Source organism: Simochromis diagramma, unplaced genomic scaffold (genome assembly GCF_900408965.1).
Source record: "Simochromis diagramma unplaced genomic scaffold, fSimDia1.1 OVJJ01000402.1, whole genome shotgun sequence".
In the NCBI taxonomy this organism is placed as follows: domain Eukaryota; kingdom Metazoa; phylum Chordata; class Actinopteri; order Cichliformes; family Cichlidae; genus Simochromis; species Simochromis diagramma.
The window spans coordinates 4,191,161-4,214,513 of NW_024386972.1; the positions used below are offsets into that span (position 1 = coordinate 4,191,161).

At 38.2% G+C, this 23,353-nt stretch overlaps 2 protein-coding genes across 3 annotated transcripts; one reads left to right on the plus strand and one right to left on the minus strand.

The window, feature by feature from the left end:
• Positions 1-9,779: 9,779 nt before the first annotated feature.
• Positions 9,780-15,768, minus strand: LOC120738162 (carbohydrate sulfotransferase 3-like). Of its 2 annotated transcripts, XM_040039278.1 has the most exons (4): positions 15,441-15,768; positions 13,296-13,351; positions 12,120-12,336; positions 9,780-11,975 (listed from the first exon to the last, which is right to left on the minus strand). In XM_040039278.1, the coding sequence occupies exons 3-4, from the start codon at positions 12,197-12,199 to the stop codon at positions 10,760-10,762; spliced, it is 1,296 nt and encodes a 431-aa protein (XP_039895212.1). In that variant the 5' UTR covers positions 12,200-12,336; positions 13,296-13,351; positions 15,441-15,768; the 3' UTR covers positions 9,780-10,759. The 2 variants fall into 2 exon arrangements, with proteins under 2 accessions (XP_039895212.1, XP_039895211.1); XM_040039277.1 differs by lacking the exon at positions 13,296-13,351.
• Positions 15,769-17,192: 1,424 nt separating this feature from the next.
• On the plus strand, positions 17,193-22,868 carry ghitm (growth hormone inducible transmembrane protein). Its single transcript, XM_040039199.1, has 9 exons — positions 17,193-17,339; positions 17,612-17,773; positions 18,950-19,052; positions 19,655-19,766; positions 19,879-20,020; positions 20,219-20,327; positions 20,541-20,729; positions 21,900-22,071; positions 22,184-22,868. The coding sequence occupies exons 2-9, from the start codon at positions 17,642-17,644 to the stop codon at positions 22,269-22,271; spliced, it is 1,047 nt and encodes a 348-aa protein (XP_039895133.1). The 5' UTR covers positions 17,193-17,339; positions 17,612-17,641; the 3' UTR covers positions 22,272-22,868.
• The last annotated feature ends 485 nt before the right edge of the window (positions 22,869-23,353 follow it).

Sequence of the window (23,353 nt, forward strand, 5' to 3'; positions counted from 1 at the left end):
CTCAGATTCAGTGTCTATATTGCTCAACGTGTTTGCCATGAGCAAACAAAATGAGCAAACAAATGAGCAAAATAAAGACTGGCTGAAGTCCGTTCTTAATTGTGTAAACCGGAGAGGTTTGAGTCTAATTACTGTCCTTTGGTTCAGCTTGAGGCCACCAGGGAGAGCTGTGCCTCAGCGTCACTGGAACAAGCCACTCCAGCAGCCTTACTGTAACAGTAATGATCACCCACTCCTTCAGATTTTTCTTTGCACTATCCCTCCACATGTGACCCTGAACTTTAGCACTTTAGCAGGAGAGGATAGAGATTTTGGCATTGAAACTGTCCCCTAAAAGAATTTTGCATGACCCTAATGTGCTTTCATAAGGTGGGACTCAGGTTTGTTTTTTTTTAAACCTGGCAGGGGAATTAAGTGCAAAAAACCTCTGCAGGCTGTGAGGTTGTCGGGGTCTGTTGCCTCTACTGGCCATTAACTGGGGATTAGTGCTGGTGGGTCACACATCTCTTTGAAGAGGTAATTCCTCACACTTCCTTGCTATAGAAAATCAGGAAGCAATCATAGAAAAAAAAAAACATGCAGATGGTCCAGACAGGGAAGCCCGGGACCATTTTTATTCAATCACAATTAAGACTTGGAGTAGCTGCTGCCTTTGTGCGAACTTAGCACATCAGAAAATTACAGCGGACATCAGGATAAGCAGGAAATCCTCAGAGTCCAGTTAAAAACTGAAGGGGGGGAAAGGGTAGCAGTAAGATCAAATGTTTCTCTTTTTTCTTTGTTTATGAGCTTGTGGAGTCAACCTAACTCAGCATAGTTGCTTCACAGTTTCTCATATATCTGTCAACACAATATATTTGAGGGTATGTAAGGCTGTAAATTGAACTATAAAAGTAGTCAGAGAGGGGATCATCATGATGTCACATAGAGAGGCTTAGAGAACTGAAAAATATGTTAGTGGGCATGAATTGTTCTTCTGCTGCCGGAAAACAGTTTTAGTTATTGTGGAATATATTTGAACATGCTGACCTCTGCAGGGACAGAAGGTTAATTTTCCCACAGGAAATAAAGGCTTTCTTTTATTATGTTTAATCCTTGTAAATTTAAAATACTTAACATGTTTTGTCTGTGGCGACCACATAAAAAAAGCAGATTTCTCTCTCTGGTTTGCTCTGGTGGTCTCTCTGGTAAACTGTTAGCATGTCGTCCAAGCCAACCTTACGGTGTTGTATATAGCACTGAGGCTTTGTTCACCTTCTCTGAGCTGTTTTCTGTATTTTTGTTTTTAAATCACTGACTTTGTAAAAACCAGGGGCAGCCTAAATTGAAGGTTGAAGATTTCACTTGTATTTAAAGTTTGCACATAAACTGAGAGTCTTGAGGCATTTTTAAGGGCTGCAGTTGTGCTGTGGTGCTTGCAACGGGTGTTTACTCATTTTAGGTTTACGTGCAGCCGAAACACAAACATATGAATTATCTCTTTTATGAGGTGCAGCCATGCCCTTGCAGCCCAGTAAGGAGTCTGTAAAGAGATTCAGTTGGGCTGTGTTATGTTTTATCTTTGTTTTGATTACTCACTTTTAAAAATTCTGCTTTATATCACATCATGTGTAAAACAGTATCATCAATACTTCAGCAGTATATCCAGCTTCTGGTGCTTTTGCAGCTGCGGGCTGGGAAAAGAAAAACTAGGAGCCAATAAACTAACTTTAAAAGAGATGTTGCTAAGGAAACGGCTGCAAAGCAAACAATAAAATAAATGTTTAAATGCTAAAGCAAAAAAGCAGATTCACACTTTTAGTGTCTATTTATTTTTATTGATGTTAGCCCATGGACCATATATTATATTATATTATATTATATTATATTATATTATATTATATTATATTATATTATATTATATATGAACTATATTTGTAGTGTGAAGACATGTAAATTGTTATTTATAATATTTAGAAGTTTATTTTTTTATGTACATATTTATTTTATTTTTTATGTCTATTGTCTACCTTTAATGGTTTCATGAGTTAGTTCAACTTCACTGATATTGTGAGTTGTTGTATATTTGTACAACTGTATTTGTAACATCAGTGAATATAATTTAGTGTATACACTTAAATATCCTGTTAGTTTGAGTACATAAACTATGAGGTATGTTAAACTGCAAACTGACAAAACAGATTTTTGATAAATAAATGGTGATGTGAATTTGGCTTAAAAAAAGCAATACTTCAACAACTCCATATAAAACTTGTAATGTTTGTTTCCTTTAGCCAGACACTAACTATGTGACTCCACTGGAGAGACCTCGTTGCCACAGTTACAGCTTCTACTGTTTAAACCTATTTCTGTCGGATTATCAGCCGTAGGGTAACATGTCAGTCTGCCAGAGATTAGCAGCGTCTGTGAAAGACGAAAGTCAGGGGTGAGCATGGGTGCTGACTTATCTGCCTGTGAGAAACTGGTCATTTTCAAGCCATCTGGGAAGTCAGTGTGTCCAGAGTTAGAGCTTTGTTTAGTTTTCTTATGATGTAATTTAACCACACATCTCCTAAATTACTGTATGGGATATATTCATTATTGCCACTGCAAAAAAACATAAAAAACAAAAACACATTAAAATACAGTTTGTTTATAATTTATTATCGATCAGAGTCTCCTTTGTACATTTAGAAAGATTTTGTGAACCTTGGATCTAAACTAAATTGGTGTTTTACTATCAAGATCAACTGTGAAAAATTACTTAGAAAGAGGAACAAGGGGTTCCATCATCTTAAGCTCAGCTTCTGCCATTGGAAAAGTAAAGAGAGGTGTGTGTTTTCCCTCAGAGGCCTCTTTCCTGCACAAACTTACCAAGTAAATAGGGAAAAGCAACTCTTGAACTTTCTGTGGCCAAGGACTACAGATATGAAGGTAGGAATGGCTGTTGGTCAGGTAGAAAAGAGAGTGAATTAGTGACTTGATTCCTAATCTCTAATTTAGGAACCGAGAATCAGGTTCCTAAATTGTTAAAGTGTACACAATAAGTCACTTCCGAAGAGTGCTTGTTTAAAATTCCCATTTATCAATGCTCTGGTAGCTCATAAATTTAGAACCTTTAAAGTGAGCATTTTTTTAATGGTTTACATAATGTAACAAAAAACCCTGCACTGTCTGTCATCTCAAGAGGCTAATCACACTGGTGCTTATCTGTCATCAGGCATTAATGAACGGTCCTGGCCTTACCACCTGTTCTGCATATTCTATTGCTGCGCAGATGTTTTTGTATTTCAAGGGGCATTGCTTTGCCCAGTATGTGTAGCACTTGTCCAGTTTGCTAATAATCAATGTAACAATAAGAGACTTATGTGTTTAAAAGTGTGCACACCTGATTCTGTTCTCGCAGGGACATTTATGTGCACCACAGCAAACACCTGCCTTTTACACTTCTCTACAACAGAGGTAGAGAGGTGCTTCCAAGTGGACTGGCAAACTGCATGTCATATAGTTTATGATGTTCAGTGCTTTTATTTTCATGACTTTGTGGGTTTATTATTTTATCCCCAAGAGAATTAACAGCATAGGACCCACGTACATATTGCATATAAAATTCTGATAATTCAGACAATGACAAATGCACTTTCTAAATTTTCTTTCAGCTCTCTATTTTACATATTATAATATAGTATTAAACATACAGTAGTATAATCCATTACACTTTGCTATGGTATCATAACTTAAAATTATGAAATTCATTTTTAAAGAGTTTTAAGACAAAAATGAATCGAACATGTTTTAAATTACTTCAGAAAAATACATTTCAAATATGAAATGTCAGTCAAACTCAGACGATTTGAACACCAGAGGCCGATTTGGCAGCAATCGACTGCTTTAGTTAAGAGTTCTTTAGCTTGGAAAAAACTTCATGATTCAAAGTAGCAACAACCTTTTTAAGCTGCAGAATAATTAACTGAACCAAGTATGTAATTTCATCAAAAATAATGTTTTCATTCATAAATAACAGCCAAGGAATGGTCACTAACTAAATTTAATTTTAGCTGTTGCAAGTGCTAAGTGCCTATATATAGTTAAGAAAGGGTCTTTGTTATTTTATGAGTGGTGCCACCTTACTGACTGAGAACAACCATGCAGCACTAGCAATGGTGTCACATTATTTAAAGTTAGCATAGAGTATAGCTGCTGTTGACTGGCACTGTATGAAAACATATCTTTTGTCCATTTTTTACTAACTCTTGCCCTTTGTAAAGGATACAGTGTAGTGTATACATGCAGCGCAGCAGTTCTGCTGCACTATTGTTACTGTAAACCACTTTGGCTTATGTAAGGCAAGCTTACTTCTTGCGGTGGGAATAATGTCAGTAAATCTTTCCAATGTCCTGTTCACAGAGCACTTCAATTTTTTGATAAGAATCTTTCAATAAAAGAAGGTAAATGTTGGCTCACTCAAAGCACTGGCTCTCCCTATATATAGCATGTTTTTCTCAAGTGGGTATTTTACCCAGCTTTATCGTCACCGACATACCATATAAGACCACAGTCCTTTGCACTAGAAATAGGGTGGCTTTGTGTGTGAAAAGTGGCAGAGGGAAAGGTATGAAAATGTTCTTTTCCTGCTCCTGCAATCAGTGAGTAACCACTTTGTATAAGGCTGGCTTGTTTTCTCCCGTGTTGACTCCTCAAACAGTTTAAGAGAGGGTATATTTAGAGGGACAGAGATAGAACAGGACAAAAGACGGGTGTCTGTCTGCAATAAAGCTTTCTTTGCAATTTCATTGTTTGGATTTTATTTGATTGGATGTCCTGAAATTACCTGTCGTGATCGCAGGTGGTTTGCTTTCTTGCCATAAATACACAGAATGTGAATATAAAACATTTTAGACTTGCTTCTTATTCCAAAGTTTCACATTTTCTAGTAGTGAGAATGTATAGTCCCTGTCTGGCCCTTGTGGTTATTTTGGTCTGTTGGGCAAACTTCTCAGGAAACCATGCAGTAGAATCACATGGGTGTTGCACACATGACGTGTGGTTTGTCAAAACATACCTGTCTTTGTACTGCTGAAGCTGGAGATTAATCTGTACGTGGTAAATGCATCAGCACCACTTCTTATAGGAAATGAGGAGATTTGGGGATGCATAATGTTTCTCATTAGCCACCCCTGCTCCTTATAAAACCTCAACTGTAATGCCTGTTTTATTGTGACTAGTAGTGGCAGTAGAAAGGCACTTTGTGTTTGGAGCAAAGCCAGCAGAGTGGGACAAATGGAGTGACCCATTCAGTAGCTCTAAATTCTTTTTAAAGACCTCCTCGTTCTAGCTTGGTGCAGGCACAAAAGGAGGTATTGATGTAAGGAAAGACTGAAGCTTTGTGGCATGGGAAGCCATTCTTTCGCAAACATGAATTCAAAATGCAAATGGTAGCACTTACAGTGGGTGCATTTTACTTTAGCTCTGCTGCGTTTCAAGAACAAAAAGTAGAGACTTGTAAGAAATGACAGTGTTTTTTGTGATTTTTGATGTTGATTGATCTAGTGAATGATTAAATTCTGCTCCTGTTGGCAGTTCTCATAGTTTAACTATTATGTTATGTTAATGTCCCCCACACAGTCCTGTTTTCCAACAGTGTTTATGGCGTAAACTTATCCTCTGTGAAGCCTAAAGAAACAAAGTATATTGAAGGAAGGAAAAGTGAACACTCGGTGTTTTCCACATGTTTTCCACAAGTTAGTTTTGTGGTTTTAAATTATATTTAAAAGCCATGTTTCATAGTAAGTGCAACAAAAAAAGAATGCACAAGTATTAGCATGATACTTACTCACAGAAAAACCAAAGCATAGCTTTGTCAGCTTCTTTTCTTTGCACCACCTGCAGACCTCACCCCAAGTATTTGCTTTAAATCTCCCCTCACCCACAAACCCATTGTTTGTGTTGCAGGGGCCCGACTGAAAGTAAATGCCACACTAGTTTGACATATCCATGAAATGTTTAAGCTGTTCTAAACTAGAATGGATATCTAAATTTGGAATGAGAGCCATGTTTTATGTTTTCCTATGGGAACGGGTAAGGGTTGGCAGTACGGTGCATAAATACTGAGGTCACAATTAAATGATAAAAGGTGTTCCAGTGAAAACAAATGCAAATAAAAGAAAACTAAATGAGGGAGTCAAAGATTGTACTGTATTTGGAAAGAAAACCCCTGGTGTTCATCACCTGTCACATTGCCTATAACAAATGTAACCAAATGTTTTGGCAGCCAAGGGGTCATTCAACCAAAAAAAAAAACCCCAACCAAGCATAAAAAAATGTATTACCGGTAGTCAAAACACCAAAACACAACCCAAAGTTGTCTTCTGCTTTGATTTTTTTATGAATTCATTTGTTGTCAGAGTATTTTTACATTTATGAAAACACATCAGAGAAAGAAACTAGACACTTTACTGTTTTGAAAACTGGGTACTGCATTTTTTAAGCTGCCACAATTCATCACAATTATTGTAATTTTCTGCCTTTATACATTCTGTTGACCATAATGGTCAGACAGTGCGAGCTCATGCCCACATCTCTCAGTCACTTTTCACATGTTTTGTAGAGTCTAAATCCAGAGAAAATGGGCATTAATTTCCGTTCTGTCAAAGGCTTTTATGTTGTGGTCAGCCACAATGGAGTTCCTGAAAAACAAACTAAAAAAAAAAAGCTGAAAAATGTTATGTCACGCAGAAATTTGAAAATGTTGCTCAGTAGTTCAGTACATTGTGATTTCACAAGTCTTCCATGACACGGCTTGATAAAGCATTTCCTACCATCTTACTGGAAGATCAATGGACACGTACATAGATGCAAGTGAAAAAAATGTGTAATGTATGTATGTAAGTGAGAGAAAAAGGTCTTTCTTTTCATTTTGACATTTCTTTTAGAAACATTGCTAACAGCAGACACATCTGTGGTGCAACCACAGATCTCTGATGTCTGTCCCTGGCCGTATGTTGTGGAAAAAAAAGAAATGAAAGCAGTCATAAATCCCCAGGTTAGCGCACAAAATAGGAAAATATCTGGCTTTGGAGTGTCAATAAATGACAGATAAACCTTCCAGCTTTGCTCTTAACAGCTAGTAAGTTGTGTACTGGATGAGTTCTTGAGTGAAATTCTGCTCTCACTTCACGTAGTCACTCATTATCACATGCAACAACCTGAGTTTTATGAATTGCATTCCTCAGTGTGAGATAATTTGCTGTGTATTTAGATTTATGTCTCCTGCTAAACCATCATTATCGCCTACAGCAGTTTTATATGTCGCTCTGAGACAAGTCTGAATTACCTCAATTTTGTGTCTGTTTGTCGCAGATCGTACAACACACTATCATTCGGATCAACGGCGCAGGGTTGTTTTGCATATTTCAAACCCCTCATGGTTGATGTGGCAAAGCACCATATAACAGAGTGCGAGGGTGTGGTTACCTAAATGCCCTTATTTAACTGCTGAGGAGGGGGGCTGAGAAGGCTTTAATTCACTGGAAAGTGGTTATTCTATATTTGCCCCAACCATACAGTGACTCCACCCTCCACACATCCCACATAAAGTCACTCCACTAAAAGAGTTTATGAATACTGAACCCATTAGGTTTGGACTCAGATGCTGCAGACCTGGCAGCTCTTTATTACTCAAATAGAACGACCAAAATAACCAGATAATGACCTGTTAATATGAGTGAATGCACTTGCAGTGAGGTGGCTTAGCTCAACAGTAGAGGGGGAATGGATAAATGAATGATCCTTTTTTATAAAATCTCTCTATTTAATATAAAAAGATAGATAGAGAGTCTTTATAAACTTTCTCTCTGCATTTCTGTAAGAGGGTGTGGTCAGGTGGACAAAAATGACTTGGACCACATTATATGTAAAGTTCGGGTAATTACTAGGTTGAAAGACTTAAATAGCTGGGCCCACAGTGGTAAACACACTGGAAGTCAAGACAGCTGTCACTGCAGTATCCTTCCTCCTTGCCTCCTTAAAGACAAACATAATGTACCAAAAGCTTAAATATTTAGATATGACAACAAAGCAATGGTCACTTTAGATAACCACTCATACGGGAAATAAGTGAGTGGTCATGTTTCACAACTAAAACAATGAAATTAACTGTGAATGTTTACTGACTTTTTTTTTTCTCTGTGGATTACTTTCATGTACAGATTTCTAATTTTTTTAAAAAGCTTTCCAAACTCAAAAGAAAAGGAGCATTGGAAGGCAATTGTTAGAAGTGCTGTGAGGAATTCAAGCAACACCCTGCCAAAGTACCACTGGAAGAAATAAAAGGTGAAAGAATGAAGCCAAATTAACTTGAATCTGCTCACTGAGATATAGCGCAGTATCATTTATAAGTCACTCTTGCTTGGTTCTTATTTATATCTCAAGTGATGATTGTTTCAGAGATAAAAAGGCCAGACATAAACAACAACAATAAAAACTGGGTTGAGACTGAAATGAGACAAAGGCATTTTCAACTAGAAAAACTTGCATTTCCTGCGAAAATGCAGTGTGAATGCTGTGTAGTGGAATCTGCTGAAAACAGCTGAAGAACTATCTGCTGAAAAGAGCTGAAGAAGCTGAAATTTGTGCTGACAAGAAGTGAAAAAACTGAATTTCCTGCTGAAAAGAGGTGAAGAAGCTGAAATTTTTGATTGAAAAGAGTTTAAAAAATTAACCTGTCTACTGAAAAAAATGTTGCCATGAGTGGGATTCGAACGCAGCTCACCCTGGCAAGCTAAATCAGCAAACACACTTCTAATGTGGTCCTATTCATCTAAATGGGTCAAACATGGCATAAAAAGCTTACTATTTATAGTATCGTATAGTATAAAAGTTACTAGCACCAACAAATATAGGAGGCATTAGCAGAAAGAGCAGAACAGTTTAAAATTTGAATGGTGAAAATTGGATGAAAACTGAGGGAGTAGTTAACCAGCAAAGAACTGAGCAACTAGAATAATAAGGTAGATGGTAGAAGATAGAATAAAGAGAAACAGGATCTCAATAGTGTGAATGCTTCATGGTTAAAAAAGGATACATTTTTATTTCATTTTCATATTTTTATCTATTGGTATGACTTGTTCTGTCCCTTATATCCACAGATATCTGTACCATATATGCACTTGACATTGAACCTGACATTGGGTGGCACCATCGTGATAAATGCTTTGATTTTTCATTTAGCCCCAACATCTGGTCAAAGTTTCAATCAGTCCAGGGGATTTTTTTAATGGTGAACAACTGTGCCCACTGTACCCACGCAAAGTCTCTTCAGATGTTAGAATATTGTCGGAAACCATCTGGAAAACACCGATTTCACTGTGATCTTTTTCTAAAGACTGCAAAGAATCTTTCAGTGTCCACTTGTGTCCATCCTTCATCACTCTTTGCTAAATTAATGTTGCTACATAAGCAAATACAGGATGTAGCTACAAGCAAACCCCCGCTAACACTGATTGAAGTGGGATTCTACAGGAGAGCTGTTTACTGTGTTTGTTTTATTTTACGCCATCTGTGTTGTTTTATTTTACACCATCTGTGTATGTATGGCTGTGATGTGCCATATTTGCTTCCTGTTACACTGTCATTGTTTAGCCTCTTTTTAAAAAATATCTGACAAAGATGACAAAATGGGATGTGCTCATGCTCAATATGCTCCTGTCAGCAGAATGTAAAATTTTTTCAGACAATTTATTGAATTTGAACACTCCTGGATGGAGTGCTTTCATGTGAAAAATATGTCCTCTTCAGAAATAAAGCGTTTTTCAACTGTAAAGATTTATTGCAACAAGCTTTTTCTTTTCAAAAATAAAAAAAAAGAACAGGTTCTGTGTCAACAAATCGCCTGACAGGCCAGAGCGTCAAGGCCTGTTACCACCAGCCAAGAGGCTTGTTTCAAAAGACAGAGACCTCCTGACAAACTTTGCACGATTCTGCAAACCAGCTGCAGTTGGAATGTTAACATAAAGTAGCACTGTTACAGTCTGTTTTACAGGATGGGTGCTTATATTCCTGAACACATTTTCATGTACAAAACACTACAGCATACATGTGTAAAAACACCCCTGCATAGTGGGGGTAGAACCTGTGGGGCACATTCAGACACTTTGTCATAATGACTGTTTAGCAAATGGAAAAAATAAATAAATCATCATGGGACATTACCTGTAAATGACACGAAAGTGAAGTTGCCTGGCAAGACACTGGTATTTCCTCTCAAGTATATGAGCATTGCTATACAAAGCGGTTTCTGCAAGGTTCTTTGGCATAAGAGCAGCATATGTTGCTAACTGGAGTTACTTTACAAAAATAACTAATTGAGGTTCCTGGAAATGTTTGAAACAGCTCATTGTTGCTCAAAAGCTCTCCCTAATAACTTTCTATATTTGCTAAGGAACAAATATGGGAGTGGTTTGCAGGACGAGCTGAAAGCACCATTTGTGTAGGACAGGAAAAGAAATTGTGCAGAGTGCAAAAACAAAGATGTGCTCTATGTGAAGATTTTATCAAAACTCCAGACTGTTGCTTTCATAGTTAAACGTTTCATGTGTATTTTCTGCTCAACAGTCTATTTTCTTTGTCAAATTGTTTTAAATAGTAAAAAAAACTTTAAATAGGACATTATCAGAAAATATATCACTCTGTATCAGGATCTTCATAAAAATAACTTATCACAGAGGCTTTAGAAAGGTTGAAATTTTCTGCATCAAGTGTTGGAGTTAACATTTTTTAAAGTCTATAAAAAGCTGAACACTTTGTCCTCAATGAGACTGATAGATTTATCTGTTAGCATTTCCTCACTGCTCACAAATTTGTACCCAAAAAGCTTCATTGTTGGTCCACAAACTCTCTGTACCACTTGGGCTATCTTGAATGGAAGCTTGAACCTCCATTTCTCCACTTGTTCAGATGAGTTTTTCTGTGTAGAGTAAACTCCGCTTGTCTCCTTCGAGGCCTGGGTGTTCTTCAGAATCCAGGATTTCACTTGTGGAGTGAATGGGATTCCAGTAAACTTGTACATCTCGGTTGCTTTCTTCATGGGGAACCGAGCAATGTCCTCATACCGCACCAGCATGTATCGCCTGCGCAGCCAAAATGGCTGTCTGAGGCCGAACTCGGCAGACATTTTGATATTGTCGCAATTTCCTTTTAACTTCCTCACCTCGTCATCGTCAATAGGAACATTTCCACCCATGGCCCACTCCTTCCAGTTCTTGTATTTGGCTGCAAAGGCCACCATACGTGATGCCAAGATAGCCCGGGGATCGCGAACCAGCTGGATGAATTTTACATCAAGACGTGGGTCCTCAGCCAAAGGACGCAGAGTCTCGAGCTGGCGCACTCGTACCGACTTGATGGCAATGTGCTCTTTCTTAAGGCAGGATTCAGACGCCATTGTCAGGTTCAGGGGACCACAGCGTCTGGTCTTACAGTGATATCGTTCAAAAACCCCTTTGACAACAGGGCTGCAGACAGACTTCTCACACAGAGAGCTGCTGGACTCCCTGCGAAACAGGGCTGGGGTGATGTGGTCCACGGGAAGGGGGTCGATGAAGGTTTCTAGCAAAGAAAAGTCACACAGGAAGAGTTTTTGGAGCACATCACGGTATGCTTTGGCTGCCGCTGTAGCATTGGTGCCTCCAGTGTCCAAACTCAACATCTTTTCCACGTGCCACAGAGGCTCAAACAGGTAAAACATGTTTTCTCCCTGCTGGTTGAAAAACTCGCCCACAAATGAAGAGCCTGTCCTAGTCGTGGTTAGCAGGAGAATGTGTTTTCTACCCCTTCTCAATGCCCCTCGGTGCTCGCTGTAGTCCTCCACCCGCGGCTTCATCAGCGTGACGTTCCTCTTGCTGATTGACAGACGGAAACTACTGTGCTTCAGCAGTACGTTGGACAAACTGCTGGGTTGTTGAGAGGTTTGAGGGGTCTGCTTTAGCTTATCTGACACCCTGAAAGCATGAGAGAAACCAAACGCATGTTACATTTCAGGTTAACATAGAGTCAGAGCCTTGACGTCTAAAGCATTTTTTTAATATCTAATATCTCGCTCAGAAAAGAATTCAATCCTCCTTTCGTGATTGAAATTGACTTACCTTGAGATAATGTTGTTTTCTTTCTCAATGATAACAAGTGCCATAAAAAAGACAATGGGTAGAGTGTATTTGATCTTCATTCTTGGATGTGGCGGAGCCTGGATATGCTTTTACAGACTGCTTCTTAATAGCTTCTGCCAATCTCGCCAAGTCACCAGTTGCGTTCTTAAAGAGCCATCCAGTTATTTGTGTTCCCTGTTGTAGAAAATGTTTTATCCTGCAAATGAAATGAACATCAAACTGTCAGCTACAAATTTTACACATTTGAGCAAGGCTGTGGTAGAACACTCATTTTACTATTTTTGTAAATGGGGAACCTAACAATGCACTGTGATGCTGAGTCACAGAGGTTCCGCTCTTCTTTTATTTCTGAATTTGTTAGTTGCATACAGCACCACTGTGTTCTGCAAAACTACGATGAGAGTCACTTACTAAAGAAAAAACCCACCTATAATAAGATGCTAAAAATACAAAAAAGTATAACACATTGTTTCCCATTGGAATTTAAGCTAGTCCTTGCCATGAGGAAGTACTTGTTATCTTTAAGTGCAGCAGTGCGTTTCAGGTACATGCCCACCCACCACTGCAAGTCTGAGGTATGGTGCAAACTGTATTTATGAGTTAGTCTTTGTAGAAGTTGCTTTCAAAAACGAATGGATAAACAACTATTAGGGCACAAAGAAATGTGGGTACAGACTGCAATCAAGGACAATTTTGTCAATTAAACTGCAATCCCACAGCTGTCAAGCTGCTTGCCAAAAAAACTCCAGAGTTGTCTGGCTTGGAGTGAAATCCTTTACCTCCCACTGATGTAGATAACAGAACAGTCCAAATTGCCAGCTACTCCTCCTCAACACCAGGAGGATATCTTACACAAGGACTAATAGAAGTCCAAATGCTAACAGGACTGCAGAGTCGTGGAATTGAAAGAGGAAATCCTGCTTGTCACTGAACCATAAATTGCCGTGCTCTGAGCCTGGAGGCCATTCAGTTGTTTTATAAGTCTGCAGAGGGCAAGTGGTGGGTAATCAAATGAAGATAAGGGTGGATTTAATGGGGACTATTTGTGAATGTCTTGCACATTCTTGAAAGATTAATATTGGTTCACTTTTAAGATAATGGCAGCTTGACTCAGATCCCTGACTAATCTTGAGAATTAAGCATAATCCTGCTTACCTTGTCTGCTAGTGTTGGGTCAATACCACAGCAAGAGCAAATGAGGCAGCCTCCACCTGGAGGATATTTGCAAAGCATCATCAAACTGCTGTTTTTTGGGAGGTTGTGGGGTGGAGGTGGGGGTTAAGATCCATAAGTAACAGGCCAACCTTTTCATTTAACTGCATCAGGCTACGATAAGATGCCAAATCCTGTTGGAAACCCAGTTGGATGACCACTGTTTTCTCAATTCTTTAATGTCTTTGCCTTTCTGTGTTTCACACCTGGAGGTCCGCTTCTCACATCCTGTTACAACTTCTGTCCAGGGCCATGTTTGAGAACAGAAGCCAGTTCAGATGACTGCAGTCTAAACACGGGGAATGGTTAGACACTCCCTGTGAAATTCTCTGAGTGGGAATGGGAAGTTTACAGCTCCAATAGAGCACTGTTGACGTGGAACGGCACGTAATGAAAAGGTGAACAGCCTGTGTACTGAGACACGTTTTCACTGGAAGGAAAACTCAGCGCTGCCTTGCACCACCTTGCCGCATGCCACAACCACAAAGGCCTCTTTACACATGGAGTGAGTTTAAACCTTCCTTTGGGTAGAGATTGCAGAACATAAACTTTCAGGTCATTCAGACGTCACAGGGTCAGTGACTAAGCTCGTGGATGTTCCAAGTCATCTAGAACTGGTCAGATAAGACAACTGCACCAAATTAAATGAGTGAGTCTTCAAACCCATGGGAGTTTTTAAAGTGAGCAAATGAATTTCCAATGTCTGACCAAGCCAACAGATATTTAGCACATGGAAAGATAGAGTACAGCTGTTGTGCACTCTGTGTAATACTGTTATGCATTAACAAATTACGACATATAGCAAAAATGATTTAGCTTAATAAATAAGACACAAGAGGATGATTAGCAACAAAAATGTCTCTTTCTGTAACACTTACAGTTCTATGGGATTGAGTGTGTAGTTCTCCTCATATATGATTCAAAATAAACAAAAATATTCAACATCAACCATTCATCAAGAAAATAAGTAGTCTGATGTTTTGTCATTTATATGGTAAATTAGATGTACACCAATTATCTCAGCCTATTGCATCTGCTGGGTAAAGCAGAAAAAAAGAAGCTGACATTCTTGAATATTCACAAACCACTGAGGCATATGACACGTTTGATCATCTGCTCATAACAAAACTGCCACTGCACCATTTATCATCTTGTTACAAATGCTTTTAATAGCTGCCTCTTATTTAATGTAAATCTTATGTGGAGACAAATTAAACACCAGCCAACCAAACCCATCTTGCTAGAGATTGCATTGCAAATGTGCACTGCGGTGTCCAACACATTTTTCTGATAGATAAAAAAAGATAAAGGGATTACAGTGGGGAATTTTTTGTATATATTTAGTTGCATTAAGTCATTATGGGAAGATTTTTATAATCATCGGAGGAAATATTGTACTCTAAGTTATTTACTCAGTCACTAAAAACTTTTCCAATAGTTTATTGAATTAATAGTGAATGAGTTTGGGCTACAAACCTGTAGAAACTGCTAAAATCATTCGAGTTGTATGGACGCAGCCCTAACTGGTTTTAGTTTAAGGGTAAAGGTCTGAGTAAAATAGACATAGAATAGACAAGAATGAAACAACCCATTTTCCCCACGATATGACCTATACCCCATTAATTAAGATTATGCTGGGGGATATGCATGTGTGTTTAGTCATTGTGGTTATTTCAGAGCAGCTGTGGGGGTCATGCAACACATCTGTTCGCCATAAACACATGCATGCAGTTGTTTATGCAGAGGGCAGGTTTTTACTGTAAATAAATTGTGCTAATTTTCCGGCAACTTGATCTGTTAGTTTATAAAGACCCCACACTAAAAGACAGAAGGGCAAAGGGGGGAGGAAGTCAGACTGAAGCAGCAGTCTCTCTGGAGATCATGTGCCGCATTAAAGGGTCACAAGGACAAACCGAAATCATGCTTTCTTAATAAAAAAAAGAAGAAAAACTGAATGAAAAGTCACGAGTCACTTGGAGTGATGTCGTTGTAGCCAAGTGTTATTAATGACGTGTTAGTTTTTCTTTATTCATTTCTAAAATATCATGCGAATATGTAAAGAACAGCTTGTCCGCTCTCTGTACCCACCATTATAAATGAACTGCGGTCTCTGAAGGCGTCCCGCTTTTCATCCACTTGATCAGCCTTCCCTCAAAGAGCGACTCCGGAGAGAAATTAATTCCATTACTTTGCCAAGACTGCTTCACTTGTATGACAGAAAACAATCGAATTCAAAAGGAGAGGCTGGCCTAGTTTCAGTGAGCAAAACTCGTAGATGAGATGAAATCATGTTTGAGGGGGCTGCAGGTCAGGCTGCTCGCTGATCTGAATGACAAATCTATCCAACAGTTGCGAGTCACTGAATCACACGGGAAACTTTGGTCCAAAGGAGCGGAGCTTCAGGGAGCACTGGCGCACTGCCACGGCCCCTCACGGACCATTTCTTTAAAGTAAAAAGCTAACTTTGCACACATAAACGACATGGTAAACAATATAGGTTAAATATAGCGGTGCTACCTAAATAATAGCCCATGTGTTCCTTTTGGGGGTCAGTTTTAGGTTTTACTTTTTAGTTTTTAATGTCGTCGCAAAAAAAAAGGGCGAGCACTCCACCTAGTGGAGAAAAGTATAACATAGAGGTTACAGAGAGAACAAGGTGGGCTGCAAATAAACATGGTTTTCTTTTACATGATATGATATCATAATAGCGTCGTTAAAGATAGGCTGGGTCAATCTTACTTTACATTTTTACTTTAGAGTAACCTAAAGAGCAATTTTGTATGGCTTCTTTGCAGGATGATATTGTTTTTGCATACATGGATAACGTAATAATTCAACATATGACATTTTAAAAGTGGTTTGAGTACACAACAGTATGGAAGTGTCAATTTAATGTCAGTTTTATTTATATGACACATTTCATTACATTTAAACTTAACATGGTTAATATCAAGATAAAAAACTTAAAATGTACAGTAACATTAAAGTAAAAACAAAAAACCCCAGAGGAATATAAGTTTACAAAAAATAAACGTAAACACGCACACACAGTTATGTGTATCATCCGCATTGGATATTTTATTCTTCTTTATTTATTATTCTTTATGATAGGGCCAAGAGAGAGCAGGAAGATTCGAGAGTAATGGACCAAGAACAGACATTTGAAGAACCACTGATTGAATTTTTAAATTTGTGCTGATCTCAAACTATTAATCGAAATGTAGAAACCTCTACCCTTTAGACATGATGACATATCTAAATCAACAAAATCATAAAGACTTTGAATTAAGAAGTCGAGAAGTCAGTGTCGATCATGAGTCTTCTAATCACTGGTGATCTTTAGGTCTTTAGGTTGTTGATGGGTTTAATTGGTGATGAAATCTGATTGGTACTCATCATAATGAGTTGTTAGGTATGCATTCAGTTGTTTATAAAAGTTTTTAAAAAATATTTTTCTGAGAAAAGATGATAAACAGTTTTTTGGTAGCAGTGTGATTAGAGCACATCAGAGATTAACACTGAAAATGCCACCCTCTAAAGAACTGTTGACAATAATTACTAAACAAAATGCATTGTTTTAATTAACTGTTCTTTGATCGGTTAAAAACAACATAACACATTTTTGCTATTACTCTCTCAGTAGTAAACCTTAAAAAACAATGATGTAATAATGCAAATTATATAACACTCTCATGCCATGGAGACTTAACCTCTGATAGGTTGTTGAATAAACCCTTGCAGCCCCAGGTTGTTTACGGGAAATTTTACATGTACTTTATTCGCATTAAGATTATTTTCTCTTTAGCCGCCGAAAAGGTAACGTCTTTAACGCAATATTGAGGATCACTGCGTTAGAACTACAATTCCCATCAAATCTGTCGCTTAGTGATGACGCATAAGTAAAGAATTTTCAGGAAGGTTACAAAACCGTGGCGTCAGAAAGTTGCGCATTTGTTTCTGGAAAGGTGATAGACGACATTTCTCTCGGTATGTAACATTTACTTTCTATTTAGTATTTTGAACGTTGTAGCCATATAACAAATAAGACATATTTAGTCTGTAGTTAAATGTGTGTTTGTTCAGCGGTCGTTAGGCTAAGGGTTAGTCGCGTGATATTACGGCATTAGCTAGCTCAATTTTTGTGGCGTTTTTTAGTGCAAGAGCACATTTTACACTGTTTTTGTGACTCTTAGCTCAAAGTTCAGCTTTCTGTCACACGAATTCCTCTCAAAAAATTCTTCTTCGTGTTTGTGTTTTAGAGTGACACGGGACAGTAATATATCGTGACAATGTTGGTGGCGAGGCTAACGTGCCTGAAGGCTCTCCCGCTTGCTGGGCTCCGACCACTGCTCACTCAGGGCTCCCCAGCCCTGCGGTCACCCATCCTGAAGACCTGTTCACCCCTGCTCAGGCCCCAGCAGGTACTGTAAACTTTATCGCCAGGCTCTCTCTCTCTCTCTCTCTCTCTCTCTCTCTCTCTCTCTCTCTCTCTCTCTCTCACACACACACACACACACACACACACACACACAGCCTTTTTGGCATTACTATGCTTTGTGGTTGCTACATTCACCCTTCATTAGCCAGACTTTGTAGCAGTGTTTCCCAAATATAGTGCCTCCTGGCAAGTATTTGGGCTTTCGTCTCAGCTATACACCAATTAATACATAGTGAAGTAAAATAAAGGAAAAATGTCAGTAGAAAATATACCATCACATTTGGGCCTAATCTTTGTTGTGTGGTTCAAATGTCATGAGTCAGGCTTTTTACAGGGGTTGTTACATGTGCTGGTTTTGACAGCTGTGATAAACTGTATGTTTAGGCACACCTGACATCTGGACCACATCTATGGCTGAGTTGTAGCAGTAATGCTGACACCTGAGTCAGTGCTTTTAATATCAATTGTGGGTTGCACTTGGGCCACATTTTCATCGTTTTGCATGTTATGGCTTCAGCTGCTTCACAGATGTCAGCGTTGTTTATTGGGAGGTGTTTACGATTGTTGCCAATCAAGCCAAAGAAAAACCTAGAAAGTAAACATATGTGCTTTAAAAAAATTGTGGCCTTCAAAATAGTATTGGAACCGAGTTTTATGGACTTCTACCAACTTTATGAAGCTGTCTGATAAGGTGGTAGAGGCAAGTTATAATCAAGTTGAGTGGACGGCAAAGCAACACGCAATCGGTTCAGATGGTCAATAATGCCTTTCTTAACCAATACAATAAAAAAAAAAAAAAAATTTAGGATGCTGTTTTGTACAGGTCAATGCACGTATGGGCAAAACATGCCTAAAAACCATGGCTTTGTAAAGTACTAAAAATGCAGCTATGCTTAATATTTCATCTTGGATAATATTGGTAGAACACCTTAGAAATTTTAGTCATAAGTTTGTAATGATCACAGGGGGTGCAACTTGCAGCTGGACTAGAAACGGTGCAAATGTCAGATTGCCACTGCTCTAATTTGTTATGTAAACATGGTATTTTTTTGAAACTGGGTATTTGCTGCTTCCCCACTTTTGATTGATGGTGGGTGTGAAACCCTAACTCATGTTCAACATTTGAAGAGTCATGTAAAGCTGCTGCTTCTTCTTTCAGGGTTATTCCTCAAAGGCCAGGTTTGGGTTTCGCCGTGTAAAGACAACCAGAGACCAGCTAAAGGAAGCAGCTTTTGAACCAGCCACTGATACAGCCATCAAAAGTAAATGCTTTGATACATACTTCATTTGGCACCTGTTACGTATTTTCTACTCGTATATATCCTGAATTCTATGCTGTCTACTGACTTAAGGGTGACCTGTTAAGCTTTCACATATTTTTTGTTATTCATGTCTATGGATAAATAAGTAAAATTTTATTTGTATAGCACCTTTCAAGACAAAGATGACTTAATTTATTAATGTTTCTTAAGTAATAAAAGCAAGACTGAACTTGAGATTTGACATGAACATCCAAAGTGAGAGTGGAATCAAAAGTTAGCCCAAGGTTTCTGATAGATAATTTAACAAGTGTTGAAAGGGGACCAAGAGATTTCATTATCACATACTGTTTACACCATATGTCATACATTCAGGTGAGGAAAAAAAAACTGTCTTACCTGTGATTAATTGGCTGGGGGCGGGACTCAAAACCCAGTATTAGATAAAAAACAAGTATTTTAAAATGTAAATTCTGCAATTCAACTTCATTTTTAGAAAAATGTGAGATTTCGTGGTTTGAAATGGTTTTGTTATAGTAAATCTTTTTTCCTCTGAGGCAAAAATGTAAACTGTGTCTCAAATGATTTTTGTGTTGTGTCTGAAGTTGATAGCATGGGGAGAATGATACTGGCTGGAGGTGCAGCAGTTGGCCTTGGAGCTCTGTGCTATTATGGACTTGGCATGGCTAATGATATCGGTGCCATAGAGAAAGCAATGTGAGTAACAGATTAATTTTACCAACAGCACTTGAATTTTATTTTGAAATGCAGACCAGTAGAAAAGTGATGGTATCATACAAACTAAAGGCTTCTTTTCATCTTTGTACAGGATCTGGCCTCAGTATGTGAAGGACAGGATCCACTCTACCTACATGTACTTTGCAGGCAGTGTTGGGCTGACGGCTCTGTCAGCTGTAGCTGTGAGTAGGACCCCAGCTTTAATGGGTCTGATGATGAGAGGATCCTGGCTGGTAAGCTTTACAATACTTGCTTGCTTTTTTGTTTTTTTAATGGTCTTCACTCCACTGCACCATTATTATTTTAACCTTAGAATTACATATTACAGAGCTTGTTTAGTCAAATACCAATTTTTAAACCGTAGTTTATCTGATGTGCTTGAATTTTTCCGTTGAACTTATTAATATGATGATTTGTTTGTTCCCACCTAGGCAATTGGAGCAACTTTTGCTGCTGTGATTGGTGCGGGCATGCTGGTCAGGTCCATTTCATATGAGCACAGCCCAGTGCCAAAACATCTTGCTTGGATGCTCCACGCAGGTTTGTGTTTTTAAATATCTTTTAAGAAATTTCTCAGCCCTGTTGTCTCTGGTATGTAGTTGCCTTGGGTGAACACTAGAAGGCAGGCTTAGAACAGGTTAGAGGAAAAAGCTGCTTCAACAATACACTAGTTGATGGCACTAATATAATTTGTTTTTTTAAAAGAAATCGTTTTGTTTTGTTTTTAACTGTTTTTTTTCAATAATTGATAAGGTGTGATGGGTGCTGTGATTGCCCCCCTCACTCTCCTGGGAGGGCCTCTGATGGTGAGGGCTGCCTGGTACACCGCGGGCATCGTGGGAGGTCTGTCTACTGTTGCAATGTGTGCCCCAAGTGAGAAGTTCCTCAATATGGGAGGGCCATTGGCTGTTGGACTTGGAGTGGTGTTTGCCTCCTCTCTTGGTTAGTATAAAGCACGTTTATTTCATAAATCCTGTTTATAGATAGCCATGAGTATTACGAGCTAGTGAACATTCAGGCTGAAAATGTTCCTGATAATATCATCTTTGTATTTCACTCTGTGGTTTCATTGAAAAGTATAAGGGAGCGGCTGCTTTTTTGTTGTTGTTGTGTTGTGGGGGGTTTTTTGTTTTGTTTTGTTGTCATTGTTGAAAGTCTGATCTCCAACCTAATGCAATGCACTCTATTTATAGGGTGTCACATATTTAAACAGCAGTGTCCTTTTTGCATCAAAGTGGTTCTGTGCTGAAGTACTTATATTATGATAAACAATTTCTAAATGCACATCATTCCACTAAATGCTTTAAGACTAAAGCAAAGTATTGAATGCAGGATTTTGACTGTATTTATTGTGTTTGTGTTCCTGTAGAACCACACAAAGCTTGACATTTTCATAATGACAATATAAATACAGCTTAAAAACCTAATCTGATAAGTAAATTAGTTTTTCTTTCTTCATCCAAATGATTTTTGATTCCCATGAGATTACAGTAGATATCATTTTTGTGTAGAAATGCATTTTAATACTATACAGTAATTAAATGCTAAAAAGTAATACATAGCACAGTGTTTGTGTGTTGTCAGGGGTAACACATATGTTCAAATTAAACCGTAGTGGAGTCGGTGAAGTGAAATGTATATTGGGAAATGTACCTGTAAAAGGGCTTTCTCAGTCTTCTCCGTATCTTCTTATTGGATACTTTGTAAGAGAAGGTGTACACCTACGGTGTAGTTTGGGTATAAGAAGTAAATAGAAAATGGGGTGGATAGTGTGCGTCTCTGTCCAGAAAAGCAAAACAGAAGTTATTTCAAAATTCAGTTCACTTTGCAGTTAAGACATATTTATGAATTAATGTAAATGTATAAATAACTGCAAGGTGGTTAACAATTGAATCTCCCAAGTTAAGGTCTGTGACAGCCAGCTACAAGTTTCAAATGTTTTTACAGAAGCTACAGCCAGGCATCAGATTCATACTCGCATATGTGTGTTGTGCAGTATTAGAGCTGTATCATTACCTACTTATTAGTTTTCTATATTGTAACTTTTAGTTGACAGCTGCACAGAAATTGTACTTGTCAGACTCAATTTGAACTTTCTTTTGTCTTCTTCAGGATCAATGTTCCTGCCACCCACCTCAGCATTTGGAGCAGGGCTCTACTCCATTGCTATCTATGGAGGCCTGGTCCTGTTCAGTATGTTCCTCCTCTATGATACACAGAAGGTTATCAAGAAGGCAGAGACACACCCACTCTATGGCGTACAGAAATATGACCCTATCAATGCGTAAGTCACTTCAGGAATTAAAGTACACTAAAAAATAACTGGTTTTGAAGATTATTGTTGGTAATCTACTTGTACCGATATGTGGATCTGATACATTTATTTAATCTTACAGGTGTATGGGGATTTACATGGACACACTGAATATTTTCATCAGGCTGGTGATGATTCTAGCTAACGGCGGTAGCGGCAGGAGGAAGTAAACACCATCATGACTCGAGCTTCACTTTTATCTTCCACGGAGCCTGAGACAGTCATGTTTACTGCTAGCAGCATAAACCAGATGACTGATGTTATCTTATAGAGCCAAATCCTATCTAACTGCTAGATCAACATGAATGCTTTGAAAGCATGTAAAGATGTGGATTGCACTGTGTGGTACAAGATACCTGTCAAAGTAAAGAAGATAACACATAGATCTTACTTTGATTTTTGAAAGTATCTGGTTTATCCTGGGGCGCTTTAACAGATGAGTTAAATCTGTCAGTTTAATTTTGCATCCCTCAGAAGTCATTTGTATTATTCTCTGTTTTCTATTTATTTCCACTTGGTGGTGTTTCAGGTTTTATTTGGAGTGAAAATACAGAAAAATGTCACAAAACAACCAAAAGGCCACAAAACAACCAAAAGGCCACATATGTCAACCATAGATTGGTCCACATTCACAGTACAATAAACAGACTGTGCTGGATGTAATTGCTGAAGAAATTCTCTGGTATAGCACTTATGTAATGGGTTAAAGAGGTTCGTAATGTGTTTTTTTTGGGGGGGGGAAATAAAAGTAATTTAAACAAAGTAAATATGTCCATGTGATGTTTTTGGCACATGTTGCTGATGGAGATTTTTTGGAATTTTGTCTGCACTGGATAACGTATTGGGAATGATAACTTAGTTAAGTGACATGCAATACTGCCCACAGTCAAATAACTATACTTGTGCTGTATATGCATTATAATAATGCATATTAATAAACTGTTTTGATCAAGTAATTACGAGTTAATTATGATCGATTAATGGATATGTGGTTTATATTTCAGGGTATGATATTGAAAAAGGACATTCTACAGGAGTGCTTCTACTTCCGTTGCTGTGCACACTGTCATGGCAGTTTGTAAAATTGTCATGACCTCTAATCTGTTGATTGCTCATTCAGAACATGAATTTCATGGCATGTTCCATATTTCATACATCCATTGTATTTTATTTTTATTTACCGTATTTATTTATTCCAAATATGTTAGTTGGGGCACTGGAAACAACTCTGTTCAGTTTAAACATTTAACAA

Coding starts and splice junctions, on each gene's coding strand:
- LOC120738162 (XM_040039277.1), bottom strand. CDS start 12,199: ATGAAGATCAAATACACTCTACCCATTGTCTTTTTTATGGCACTTGTT. Junction 11,976..12,119: donor GAAAACAACATTATCTCAAG/GTAAGTCAATTT, acceptor TCATGCTTTCAG/GGTGTCAGATAAGCTAAAGC.
- ghitm (XM_040039199.1), top strand. CDS start 17,642: ATGTTGGTGGCGAGGCTAACGTGCCTGAAGGCTCTCCCGCTTGCTGGG. Junction 20,021..20,218: donor TGATGAGAGGATCCTGGCTG/GTAAGCTTTACA, acceptor GTTCCCACCTAG/GCAATTGGAGCAACTTTTGC. Junction 22,072..22,183: donor AAATATGACCCTATCAATGC/GTAAGTCACTTC, acceptor TTAATCTTACAG/GTGTATGGGGATTTACATGG.